Below are 14,059 nucleotides of genomic sequence, written 5' to 3'. Positions count from 1 at the left end.
TTTTTTTAATTTATTGCCAAAGTTGCTTGTGTTAAATTGAAGTAATTTCATTTGCAAGTAATATAGATCACGTTTTTCCATTTTACTGCTTTCATAGCGGGTTGTTTGGTTTGCCAACCCTATTAAATAGCAAGGGGAAATCAAATGAAAACTTAGTGAATCTTTGTGTCGTAAATAAACGCGCGGTGCGGAACGAGATGAGTGTTAAACCTGTCTCTGATAAATATAATGTATGGACATTTCGTAGCATAAATCTGCAGGCTTTTCACTGTCTATTTGGAAGTAAAAATCGCGAGAAATTATATTTTATTTTTCAAATGCAATGGATCTATAATGAAAAGGTACGAAATACGTATTAATGGTAGCTAGTAGAATGTTATTGAATACGTTTAGTCAGACAACTAGACAGGTGCAGCATTTTTACGATTCTTAAATGCCAATATACTGTACTTCGGTTCAATAACTTTAACTGCGGTATCTCGTGACACTTTCGCCAAAGTGCAAAAATATACTTTTTGCTTAACAAAATATTCTTCATAAGATCCACGTGGAGTGTCTACGTGCATCGAGAGATCTGTCAAGTGCAAATCAACCGCTCCAATAAACAGAGCAGTGGAGAGGAACAAACGTTACAAACGTAAGCACGCTAACAATTGCCACGATTCTGCCGTCTGATATCTTGATATGAAATCGAATATAAAACAGTCCTGGAATACATATTTTTTTGTTTTCTTTTTTATAAGTGTCGGACGTCGCGTCATCTTTGGACGAAACGTTTCAAAAAACTCTATCTCAGGGTATGTTGAGACGTGTTCTCAAGTCACGGGACTGTTTCATATTCGAATGAATATCAAGATATCAGACAGCAGAATCATGGCAATAGTTAGCTTCAGAATTTAATACATTTATTAAATTCTGAAACTTCGTAATTCATATTGTAAAATATTCGCACGTCATATCCTTTTTTACATACTTTTATGCCTAGTTTTAGTGTCTAATTTTATGTAATTAACGTATATTCAGAGAAATGCAGTACCTATGTAACTTTTATTAAAGTTTTAAAAAAACGAAATGTGCATAACGGATTACATCAATTACAATTCTAGAATAATTTTCAGCGCGATAACTTTCTGTGAATGTTAGTTTCTGTAATTATATTATGACTAAGTACCTACATATTTTTTTATCTAATTTTATTTCTAAAATAAGTACATTTTAAACTAACCTAAAACCTAACAACCCAAATGGTCATCTATAGATTTCCAAAGGGTAGGTATCAGAGTAAAAAATGACTTGGGAGATCATTGGAGTGAACCCCAGGTCCACAATCATGAACTAGAGGCAATAATTGGGAGGTCCTTCTTGGGATTGACTGGGGGTCCATAAGTATGAGCTTGCGATTTCTATGGATGACATAATGCACAATACAGACAGAAAATCCACGTGGTGAATGAGTTAAATGAATCTGCGGCCGGTACCACGGGTCGGTGCATGCTTTGACCGCTTCGTGCCTTCATAAAATGTCACACGAAGCACTGTGAACATTCAAGTTACATTTATTAGCTTTCTGTGTAACATGTCACACAAGTTGGGCAGCTCCTTCAACGGTCTCATACAGAAACGCTAGTATAAAACGCTAGTTTAGTTAGAGCATATTTTGTGCACGCCAAGTGGCAACAATAGTCACTATTCGTTACACATAACAAGGTTACTAATCTATTTCGGTGTAGTTATTATTTTTACTAGCGACAAAATCAATCAGTAATAAGTCATTACTGTCCGGTTTGATGGCTCGCGGCGATCTCAGACAGTACGTTTTCGTTGCAAAATCACCCTTATTATTACCACATTAAGATATCACAGTGTTCAGCTTGATACGCCGCCTGTACAATCCGTGTCCCAACTAGACCGTGCTCTGTTCACGTTCCCCCGTACTTTCTCTGCTTTCGCGACCACTGCAATAATTAGCCGCCTTGCTGATTAATTATACGACTACAAGTCTTATATCGGTAGCCACTAGGTTTGCAACTAAAAATGTTACTACCATAGTTAATAGTTGTTCCCGATAATTTATGAGAACAGAACATAAATTGAATTTTCTTTTTTATGTGTGTTACGTGCTGGAACCATTATAACTTTAGTGTTAGTACTTACCCGTACAGGTACTGAAATTAATGCAGTTAATGAATGAGCTGGTACATAAGCGATTTTGAACAATAATGGCTGAACCATTAATGATTTTCTTTCATGTCAGAGTACTATAATAAATACCTGGAGTACTTAGTTATAAGGTAGGTAGATATGCTATTAACAGACATTAATTTAACAATTATTGAAATTGACTTTTTTACGTTAAGAGTTTAAGTGACTTGATTATAGCTATCTCAAATACTTTTCGTTAATCGTTTTCTACAAATGTTACTAGTAGAAGTAGTTTCTTATCTGAACTGAGGCGTGAACATGGTTGCAATTACAACATACATTTAGTTTTTACCCGTACTCAATACGGCAGCATACTTTCAGCCAATTAGTTTTATGGTATCTCAAAGTCGGTGATGGTCAGCACCGTGCAAATAGAAATTAATCGAAAAAAAATTCTAATAAATTACTGTTACGTAAGCTGATATCACTTATTTTCTATAAGATTATAGATTTTAGGATCGGGCTATCAAAAATCTGATAACGTACTTGAGTTACCCGTATTTCATATCTATTTGAGAAATATCATATCTATTCGTGTCTAGGAAATTGATACAACTAACGTATCTGCAGCTTTTAATCAAGTCTGATTTAGCATCTAGAATAGGCAGCAAGTAATAGTTAATTGAATACTAGTTTTTTACCTTAGAACGATAATATAAGTTTTAACACAGTAGATATTTAAAGAATATACAACCACCCAGAATGGAAATTAAGTTGCTCCAGGCCAATTACCGAAACCTATTATCAAGATATCACTATAATTGAAAAGGATTCTCCTCTAACGTTAATAACAGTAAATGCGGACTGCGCTCACGCACGCCTAATCGCTAATCACTATTTTCCGATAATGCCTACTGTACTTTTGAGGTGTACTCTGCAATACCATTTAACCGTCTTTTGTTCTTTTCGTCTTCCTCACTCGCCCTAGGATGCTGACAGGAGTAAGAGAGAAAGAAAGAACAGATATTACGACATCGTTTCGCTAAGTGGAACACCAGGTAATCTCTATAAAACACACACGTCAAGCTCATGTATTAAATCAAGACTAAATACGTAGCACTAATGAGACAGTACTGCTGTCAGATGCCGTTAATCGGAACCGATTATGAAATTTAATGAAAAACTAACCAGCGTTCGATAGCTGCTACAGCCGTGTGTTTTTATAAATTTCTTGTTTGCTCGTAATACGTTTTATTTTACTCAACTTTAGTTACCTAATCCCTAGGGATAAATAATGTACTCAAATGAGTTCGTTTATGTAGCTGAAAAATATTGAATTCGGTCGCAAATGAAATCATTCGATGACGCGTCGATTGTTGAATATCACGTCAAACGCTCCAAAGCGGTTTGAATAGTTTGTCAAATCCAACAATTGGGGATTAATTGTTTGAGATGTATTCGCTGCGCGTGCGCCACATACCGCCTGCTAATACGAACGTAAAGCCTCGCTTATTGGCCAGTAATTGGCGTCAATTACGTACGGTCCCAATGCAGCTGAGTTATTGGGTTTGGTAAGATTCATCCTCCTCGTCTACTCGGAAAGACGCTAATGGTTCGAACACACGAAACGTTTTTAGCGGGCCGAACGTGTAAACTTAGAAATCGGAGCACCATGTGTAGTGATTATGAAAGAAACGGTGATTACATTGGTGTTGTTTCCACAAAAAGATGAATTTATGAGTAACAAATAATTTTGTTAATTACTACACTCTGACTGAATACACCTAAAAAAGAAATTATACACATTACAGAGTGTAAATGAGTTGGCAAAAGAAAAGACAAGAACTCAGATTATTGTCATGAATAGATTATCAATAAAACCTAGTATTTTTTGTAGGAAATTGCCAAGTGCCAACTGGTTAATTTTGTTTCTGTAACACATTTCCGTTGTGTAAAAGTGACTTTCAGTGGTATGGTCACAAAATGGGATTCATTTAATAGAATTTTGAATTGGCGTGATTAATGCACCAATGCGTTTTTTACCAGTCAATTGTAAGGAGGCATTAAATGAACATTATTTTCAGTATCTGAAGCCCGAAAATTTTATCCTGACGCATGCATCTTATTAGTACTGTATGACATCTAATCAGAGGCTTAAATTTAGTCAATCGAGGTTTAATCATTGTTCATAAAGCATACGGGCCCAAGTGAGTAAATAATTATTTATTTGTAAAATGTTGCATTATTGCAACATTATACAAAGTTAATAAACCTTAGGGGTTGATTGTTGCTCAAACTGTTTGAACACAAAACGGGAAGTTGGTGTCAGACTCGGAATGTTGCACAACAGATGCCAAGTCAGATAACCTCAAAATCCATCCGCGTAATAAAATTAATAATGAGTGTATTAACATAACAGCGGATTACAAATTACGCTACATTGTTATGTAGGAAACATAAAAGATATAACAATTAGGGCGATTGTATATGACTTTATAATATCACCCATTTTGTTGTTACGTGTTGCGGGATCGATTCTCACTGAGGCCAATGGTTAATTAGAAGTAACTTTTAATGCAATTTTATTATGTAACTACGAGCACCTATAGTTCCCTACAGTACCCTATAAACGCTTCGGGAGAATAAATAGTTGAGAAAACAGCACAAGAATCTCTACAAGTAAATGTAAAAAAGTAGATGTGTTTTAATTTCCCATTGTATTTAATAAACTGCATTGTAAACAGTTCTTTTGTTGTTTATCTTTGTATTGTAAGCAACTTAATTGATATTTAGAATTTAAACGAACAAATTCTAAGGTGTCTCCTTTAGCATATCATAAAGTATTAATTTAATTACGCCGTAGACTTCACACTTTACAGTTGCTATTAACCTCATACGATTAATTAAGGGTATGTTGCTTAATTACCATCGCTGTTAGGTTGTTGCACGTGTTGTCACAATGTGTGACCGATTCGCTATTGTTTTCACTTTCACGACTAATTATTTTGACGTGTGTAACGTGAATATGTACAGTCAGCGTCAAATAGTTCGTGACACCCGAAGTGGCCAAAAAGTTGACAACATAACCTTATTCCAATGTAACAAAGACGTGGTGCGAACTTTTTGGCCACTTTGGCTGTCGCGAAGTATTTGACGCTGACTATACTAAAGCAATAAATAATACAAAGGAATGCATTTTTATTACTATTTTGGACGTCACCGAGCATCGAGCGATTTCCACACATTTCAGTTGTTATTTGTCACATTTATGACGATGTTTTCTCTTTAGTCTTCACCAATTAAAGTGATTCGTGTTTAGAGACGGCACTTGAGAACAACATTTTATTCTGTTTAAAGCACGTCAAGATTAACACTGTGATTTCCTAACAAGTCGTAAAAGAGGCGATATTGTAATGTAGTTATTTTTCAATTGAAGTAATCTGTTTAAGCTATTAAGCATAGTTCAGAATGGACAGTCTTGACAAATTTATGTTCTTTACATAATATGGGCAGTGGACACGCTCTGTCTAACCTTAGATTAAATCTAACAATGAACATGTTTAGAACAAAAATAAAATTTCCTCCAAAACAGTGGTTCGAGTAAATTATACCCCAGTAAATTGCTATGTAAAAGAAAATTCATTTCGTACTGAAGTCGATAAATCAAATAAACGATTGCTTGATTTTTCATTACTCGCCATTTTTAATTCAAATTACTTAATACGGATCTTAAACTCATCATGAGAAAGTCGAAAGCTGAATAAATGATTTATTTACATTTCAACTCGACGAGCGCGTTACGAGTGCCACACGATAGTAAGACCAAAGAAAAAAGACAGTAATCTCTTTTTATATAAAACTCAAATACCTATAGTTTGAAAAAACTCACTTAAAGAGTAAGAGTAGACCTCTATGTTGTGTATTATAAAACCAGAAATCGAAGAGCTTGGGCAATTAAAAAATACAGAATGTATTTTTTAAAGAACTCGGTCACTCTATAAATAGCAGGGAAGGTCTGGTTTAGCATGCAATTTACAATGCTTTAATAAGGGATGCTGTAAACTACTAACGCCCGTATTCATAAACGATGCTTGCTTAAGTGAAGCAGCAAATCTGCTGTAGTGTGGAACTGTGGACTTACTCCATCCACTTGCGTTATGACTTAAATCACTTGCTTAATTACGTCGCCCCGCGGATGCGTCGCAATTATTATGTTGATTAGTTTAATTATACGCTGCGATAAAAGGAAATAAGCGACGGCTACACTTCAAGAAGCAGATTAATAAGATTTTCATTCATTACCACTGAGGCCGAGGTTCCCCTTATGCATGGTAAAATTGTATTACCATTTGTATGGCAGTTTCTAATGTCTTTATTGTGGAAAGCGGGCATATAACTGACTTATTAGCATTAATTATTACAATTATTACGTAGTCAATTAATTTCAATACTTGTTTTAGGCAAAGCGCGTAATTTAAATGTTACCTTATAATTAAATACCTAGCTGATAGACTGTCACGGAAATCGTTTATAGTTAGGGAAATATTAGTTCTTTATAAGTTAATTGCGGATTGGATTAGTTTATTATTACTTAATTATTACGGAAAGAAGGGCCAGTGCTTTATAGAGGTAATAAACCAATAAATAATAGGACATTAAATATTAATGAGGCCGGTAGAAACACTAATACGTAATACTAAAAAAATAATTATTATGACTCGATCATAATTATTGTATTTACAAACATTAGGCACTATGAGGTCTCTCTCACAGGGTGCTTCACTTAAGCAAGCTTCGTTTGTGAATACGGGCGTAAAATTCGACGAATTAGCGAAATTATCTTTAGCCAGTTTAAGAACACTTTGAAGGACGGCAAAACAACATAAGGAGATGTAGCACATAAATTATAGTCGAATTCAATAAAACAATATTTCGTGCTGTCGAGTGATTGCACGACTTGTGAAACTTGACTGCTTTCAAGTGCTATAACTGACGTTGGATATGACTCGTGTGGTTTCTTTCTTTGAGGCATAATATATTCAACTATTTTTTTTTCTACATGACGGATTATACTTAAATAGGTATCAAAATAGTTATCCATTTTACATGATAAAACAGCATTCGGGGCAACAGAAGGCAGCCTTTTAGGAACTTGTGCTTAAGAGAGCTGATCTTCCCTGGCCTTTTGTCCCTATGTCTGAGAGTTCTCCACCTGGACATGAGCTCCCCTGGCTTACCTGGAAGTCTTTAAATAGACTGGACGCAGGTAGTACGGACAATCTGTTCAGGTGGTGACTCTTGGATCCTGGATCCAGTCGGCGAAGCACATGATATCGTGCCTTGCGTGCCCAAATAACTGCATGCAGGAAGACTTAATGAAGGTTACTAACAACGCCACTCTTGTAGCGGAGTTTTGCGCTGCCACTGTGTAGGTTTGTTGTCGACACGACAAGAAGACTTGACACTGGCGAAATGTGCACAGAAAGCCAAAACCAAATAAAAATGTATGTAACTTTGTTGGTGTACCTAATCTTCTTCTGAGCCTTATCCCGTTACGCGGGGTCGGATTTCTCGATTATGCGCCGGCATTTGATTCTATCTTGAACGTCTTGTTTATGGAGTCCCAATACTATCATGTCCTTTTGTTCATTCTTCAACCAGTGGCCTAATTCACGTATTTTGACACAGTCAAAATCTCGTTGACGTTTAGAAGTCGTCCTATTGAAAAATTCGATAGAACGATTACTCGATAGGATCGCAACTCAGCGATTTGTTGTCGTTGAAGTTTTGTTACGTGAATAAGGCTACAGAGTTGGGGTTTGTTGGTGTACATACATAGTAAATAAAATAAAAATTGTTACCTGCAGCTCATCATCCACGGCAGAATCGAAGGTCTCCCTGAGACGCGCCTCGCCTCGTGCATCTGCTTTGGCCGCCAGTTGCTTTTCCCGTAGCGATGTACGTCGAACTGACCGCACCCTGGGTAAAGAAATAAATGTTAATTCAGTAGAACAAAATGAGTTATGTTAAATTTTATTTTGGTAGAGTCTCAATCTAAGGCTTGGCTTTGAGACACCACGAAAGAGCCAAATTATAGCTTTCCCTGACTTTGTTCTGGAGAAAGCTGACTTGAGCTTGACTCAGGAGCAGCAGAATCTTTCCCTTCTTAATCCCGAGTGAGACTCAGGAGTAGCAGTTTAGTCCCTTTTTAGTCCCAAGTCAGATTCAGATGAAGTTATGTAAAGTCCGGTCGCCGATCAAATGCGTATTTACCATCGCACAGTCGTGACAGCAATATAATTAGGCGCGAGCGATAAGGATGGGTAGCTTGGGGTCAATGGACAAAAATCTATGTGCTCGGCGACCGGACTTCAGTTACGGTTAGGAGGAGCGGCATTACTCTATGCCAGTGGTTCTTAACCTTTAAGTCTTGAGGGACTATTTTACCAAATTTCTGTCTTGTCAGGGACCACCTCATAATCGGTCAAAACCAGTTTGACTGCAAAAATCAGTTAAAAGTGGTTTTAACCAAGGTGTGCAAGTGCACTTCGTGGACCACTTGGAATGTCTCCAGGGACCACCAGTGATCCGCGGACCACCGGTTAAGAACCATTACTCTATGCCAGGGATGGCAAACCAATGGCACATGGCACGCGCCACAATATTTAGGGCCCGCCACCAATCATAAAATTTACTGTAAAATAAAATAGTATGTAATGTGTTTTGAATAGGGGCTATCGTATTTACCTCATTAGTTAGTGCTACTGTAGAGTAAGGTCTTGTCACTCGCCAGTGGCGTCACTTGGACTATACCCCTCATTAGATGTTATTTGATGGCACATCTAAGACTACATCAAGCATTTTTTTCGGAAAAGTGGCACGTTGATACATAAAGGTTCGCCATCCCTGCTCTATGCAGTATCTCCTTCAGTGTACCAGTGTACCTGGAGGCGCTGGCCGTGGAGGAGGAGCGGCGCGCGGTGGTGGCGCGCTCGCCGGCCGCGTGCAGCGCGCGTCTCCGTAGTCCGACGTCAGGTACAAGAGCAAGAGGAACTTCAGAAGTCAGACTTAAGAGGAAGAGGAACTGTTCCCCATCTTAGTCCCAAGTCAGACTACGGGCAGCAGAATCTTTCCCTTCTTAATCCCGAGTGAGACTCAGGAGTAGCAGTTTAGTCCCTTTTTAGTCCCAAGTCAGATTCAGATGAAGTTATGTAAAGTCCGGTCGCCGATCAAATGCCTAGGCCTTAGTACTATTAAAGTGTACCTTGACGCGCTGGCCGTGGAGGAGCGGCGCGCGGTGGTGGCGCGCTCGCCGGCCGCGTGCAGCGCGCGTCTCCGTAGTCCGACGTCAGATACAAGAGCAAGAGGAACTTCAGAAGTCAGACTTAAGAGGAAGAGGAACTGTTCCCCATCTTAGTCCCAAGTCAGACTACGGGCAGCAGAATCTTTCCCTTCTTAATCCCGAGTGAGACTCAGGAGCAGCAGAATATATTCCCTTTGGTCCCGAACTCCCGAGTGAGACTCAGGAGCAGCAGTTTAGTCCCTTCTTAGTCGCCGATTAAACGCGTAAATATATTGCTGTCGCGCTTGCACACTCACTGCGGCCGCCCGTCGCACAGTCGTGACAGCAATATCATTAGACGCGAGCGATAAGGATGGGTAGCTTGGGGTCAATGGACGAAATTCTATGTGCTCGGCGACCGGAGGTTAGGAGGAGCGGCATTACTCTATGCAGTATCTTCTCCAGTGCAGCGGTTCCCGAAAGGTGGTCCGCGGAACCCTGGGGTTCCGTGGAAAGGCCGCAAGGGTTCCGTAAAAAATATTATCCCACGTTTCGTGACCGACGTTGTTCGCTCGCGCCGACTTGTTTACGCACAAGGGAGGGGCAGGGCGTGCGGGCGGAGTAGTACGGGGGTTCCGCTAGGAAAAGTATAATCAATTAGGGTTCCTTGGCAAAAAATAATTGGGAAACCCTGCTCCAGTGTAGCAGTGTACCTTGACGCGCTGGCCGTGGAGGAGGAGCGGCGCGCGGTGGTGGCGCGCTCGCCGGCCGCGTGCAACGCGCGTCTCCGTAGTCCGACGTCAGGTACAAGAGCAAGAGGAACTTCAGAAGTCAGACTTAAGAGGAAGAGCAACTGTTCCCCATCTTAGTCCCAAGTCAGACTCGGGAGCAGCAGAATCTTTCCCTTCTTAATCCCGAGTGAGACTCAGGAGTAGCAGTTTAGTCCCTTTTTAGTCCCAAGTCAGATTCAGATGAAGTTATGTAAAGTCCGGTCGCCGATCAAATGCGTATTTTTTTTTTATAAAAAAAATATTTGGCACCAAATTGCTGTCGCGCTTGCAATGACAGGTTGCGCGACCCATGACAGTTTACGCGACCTGTCATTTCCCTATGATCGCGCCGGCGATGGCGATTTCCACGCGTTGGTGTGGTTGAAGCTTTAGTACTATCAAAATGTACCTTGACGCGCTGGCCGTGGAGGAGGAGCGGCGCGCGGTGGTGGCGCGCTCGCCGGCCGCGTGCAGCGCGCGCCGCCGCCGCTCTTCTTGCTCTGCCGCTAGCCGCACGATGCGCGCGCGCATCTCGCCCTCCTCGCAGATATCTACACAGGATAATAAGGATTTGATTATGATTTGACATACTGAATTTAAGAAAGCATGATGACACCATAAAGTTAATATACCTAACGGAACAGAGCAACAAAGAACTGAGCGAGTGAGATGTCACTAGCAGCAACACTGTGTGATAAAGAGATGCGTGATTCCGTCGCCGTTACGTCAAACAGAACCGTTTTTTGCACTATTTGATTGTTCAGAGGCACGATGAAAATTTACAGATTTTACGGAGTGAAATCGTGGATTTTTATGAGAAATAGTGCTTCAGAAACTTGGTGACTGGTTCATTGATTGATTTATTGTGCAAAACAGTGAAGTAATCCTGAAACTAACACAAAAATGATATCCAGTGTCATCAAAAATCGGTTTCGTTTGACAGCTCGTGGTTGTTGCTCTATTACTAGGATGATACATAATATTAACTTTTGCCCCTAGCTGGTTTCATTGAAGATCTATGCTAAAACAACGAACTCCTGACACGGGCTTACGCTCCCCGCCTTACGTGGGTACCGCCGCGTGCGCCCGTCTATTTATGCACGCTCGCGGTTTGCGCCCGTTTCGTGCTACGCGTGTGTAAACCCATCTCACGCGTCCAAGCTACACTGCGCTGCTCATACTATTTTTCGATATAAACACGGGTGCGTGTGCCCGCGCGAGTTTTAGTGTAGACCCGAACGCAATGATAGAACGTAACGTAAAAATAAAATAATGTTGTAGCAGCTTCAAGCCAAAGTGACACTGTCATCGTTGTCGGTGGCCAGTAGGAGATTATACTCTCGCAATAAGATATTCTACTTAATAAACTAGTTCAAATACTGTACCAAACCTCAATATGTCGTAATACATAACATGCGCCTATCATAATATTTACAATGTCATTAGCACGTCACGTTTGCCTCCACATTACCTGCAGGCGTTTCGTCGTGTTTATTCCGCACGTTGAGATCAGCGCCGTACTGCACAAGCAACTCTAATACCTCTAACTGAAACAAACAACTCGTGTTATTTATTTGTTATGGGTTATTCACAAGTATTCACAATGCATTCGCATGCATACACGTGTTAATGCGGGTCATTTACACAGTATCTGTATCTTACAGCATGCCAATTTAAAATTGTAAACAAGGCAAGGTATTTGTCAATTCAAATTCATTGAACCTCGTACGCAATTACTATTACAAACAAATTCCAGTGTGAAGTTACCAATTTTTCCTCAAAAAATATGATCGTGAAAACACTATGATAAGCGATTCACAGGATCATAAAATCTGATTATGATTCAACTGATCATAAATCGGATAAGTTTCGTAGTATTGAGAAGCGTAAATACTGTCATAATAGATTTTTAATCAGACAACTGATAAAAGCTAGATTTAATCAATTAAGTTTTGTACTTAGTCAATTACTGCAATAAAAAGCGAATAGGCAAACATAATTATTTGCATGCATAGAAGAGTCATGTATATTTTTATTATAATGTTTTCTCTTGAAATTTATATGGAAATTATAGATTATTCATTTACTAAAACCTGTTTTATAAAGTGGCTAAATAGTTGATTACTCTTCTCACTCTCTCACACACAAAAACTCACATTTTGTGACAATACCATATTTACACCTCTAGTCCCTACGGCTGCAAATCCTGTGTAATCAGAATTTACAGCATGACAAGGAAAAAAATGTCTCATTTACACCACATGCACACATATTAAATCCATGTGCTCATATTCCACACACAACAATGACCATATTTCCACCCCATGCACAAGACAATAAACCAAACATATACTGACATGTCCCCAGCAAGCCGCAGCGTGAACTGGCTGCCAAACGTCGTGGTCTACCACGTCAGTAGACGCCCGGTGCTCTAGCAGGAACTCCACCACTTTGATGTAGCCATTCGCCGAGGCTATATGCAGCTGTAACAATAACAAAATGAATGAATTTCTAAATGATTAATGAACTTTTTGTAGGGGAATTTGACCTATAAATAAATATTATTGTGGAACATGGGAGTGTAATTCAAATCCTCCATATGCCTCTTGAATTTAAAAGACGGTCGTTCTCATGCAGTGGAGACTGAATGGTTTAATATTGCTTCCCATGAAAATTATAAATCTTTAGTGAAATCTTGACCTTAAGCATCATCATTTCATCAGCAGTATTATCGTTATCTGTATGACATTTCCCTTATTATTATGCTATATACTATAACTCTTAGGGCTTATCAAAATAGCAGGGGAATTATCCTTCAGCTCATCTAAGTTCATCCCCTCCCTCATTTTGGTGGCGACCTACGTCTCAGCGTCTTTCCGTTCTATACATGGCCAGAACGCACCCATAGGAAACTCTGCCGCACAATTTATAAACGCAGTAAGTAACACGTGAACAGTTTCGAGAAAAACGCGATCAAAGTTGAAATTTTATTTTGGGGTGTCTACAATTAGTTACGCAAATATTTGTAAAAAAAAAATATATGGGCTTATAGAGCTAAACTCAAAGTTTATTTTGATATGAGGTTTTTGTATTTTAATTAATATTTTGTATTTAAAATTATTAAAAAACTGTTTATGTTATGGGTTAACTAAGATTTCGTTCGATACTTACTACCCATGAATGCAGTATGATTGTTCCTTACTGCGTTTATCAGTAGTTTTTGTTACTTACGGTACATGTGTTAAATGATTGATTTAAATTTTAGTTCTTACAACGTAATATATGCGCCGTATCTTTACAACTTACTGCATTTATGAGTGGGAGTGTGAATCAAAATAATTTATCAAAACTTTAAATGCGCAGTAATAATACAATTATACTGCGCTTATCATAAGCCAATAACGCTTTCATGTTGAACTTTCCCAAATGACCAAGGGGTAAATGAAACAAGTATTATAAAATAATTGCTGAGATCGCTTGTTATTCAATCAAAAATTAAGATATGGCACCCACTTTTAGATCTTAAATATACCAATCTAATAAAATAAAGACTCGGTCGTTCGTTTCAGCCGAAAGACGTCCACTGCTGGACAACGGCCTCCCTTGGGGATTTCCACAAAGACCGGTCCTGTGCCGCTCGCATACAGGCACCTGACGCGACCTTCACCAGATCATCGGTCCACCTAGTGTGAGGCTTGCCCAAGCTGCGTCTTCCAGCTCATGGTCGCCACTCAAGAACTTTCCTGCCCCAGCGGCCATCAGACAACTCATAGTGTCTCCAACCTTCAGAGGAGTGGGTACAGCACGGCATTTGACATAATTTTTGTCTTGTCCATTAAAGACCCATTTGTTGAGAGGCTCTATT

General features: G+C 39.3%; 1 protein-coding gene across 1 annotated transcript in view; it reads right to left on the bottom strand.

The window, feature by feature from the left end:
* Nucleotides 1–14,059, bottom strand: part of LOC135077318 (E3 ubiquitin-protein ligase mind-bomb) — a gene marked incomplete at its 5' end in the record, with an annotated part of 44,111 nt that overhangs the window by 11,650 nt on the left and 18,402 nt on the right. Inside the window, 5 exons of the mRNA XM_063971847.1 lie at nucleotides 8,004–8,121; nucleotides 10,138–10,288; nucleotides 10,545–10,745; nucleotides 11,666–11,741; nucleotides 12,552–12,677. Coding sequence (XP_063827917.1) covers nucleotides 8,004–8,121; nucleotides 10,138–10,288; nucleotides 10,545–10,745; nucleotides 11,666–11,741; nucleotides 12,552–12,677 — 672 coding nt within the window. The remainder of the gene's footprint in view (nucleotides 1–8,003; nucleotides 8,122–10,137; nucleotides 10,289–10,544; nucleotides 10,746–11,665; nucleotides 11,742–12,551; nucleotides 12,678–14,059) is intronic.

Source organism: Ostrinia nubilalis, chromosome 13 (genome assembly GCF_963855985.1).
Source record: "Ostrinia nubilalis chromosome 13, ilOstNubi1.1, whole genome shotgun sequence".
NCBI lineage: Eukaryota > Metazoa > Arthropoda > Insecta > Lepidoptera > Crambidae > Ostrinia > Ostrinia nubilalis.
The sequence above is the reverse complement of the archived record's forward strand: the minus strand, read 5'-3'. Positions and strand labels throughout refer to the sequence as shown.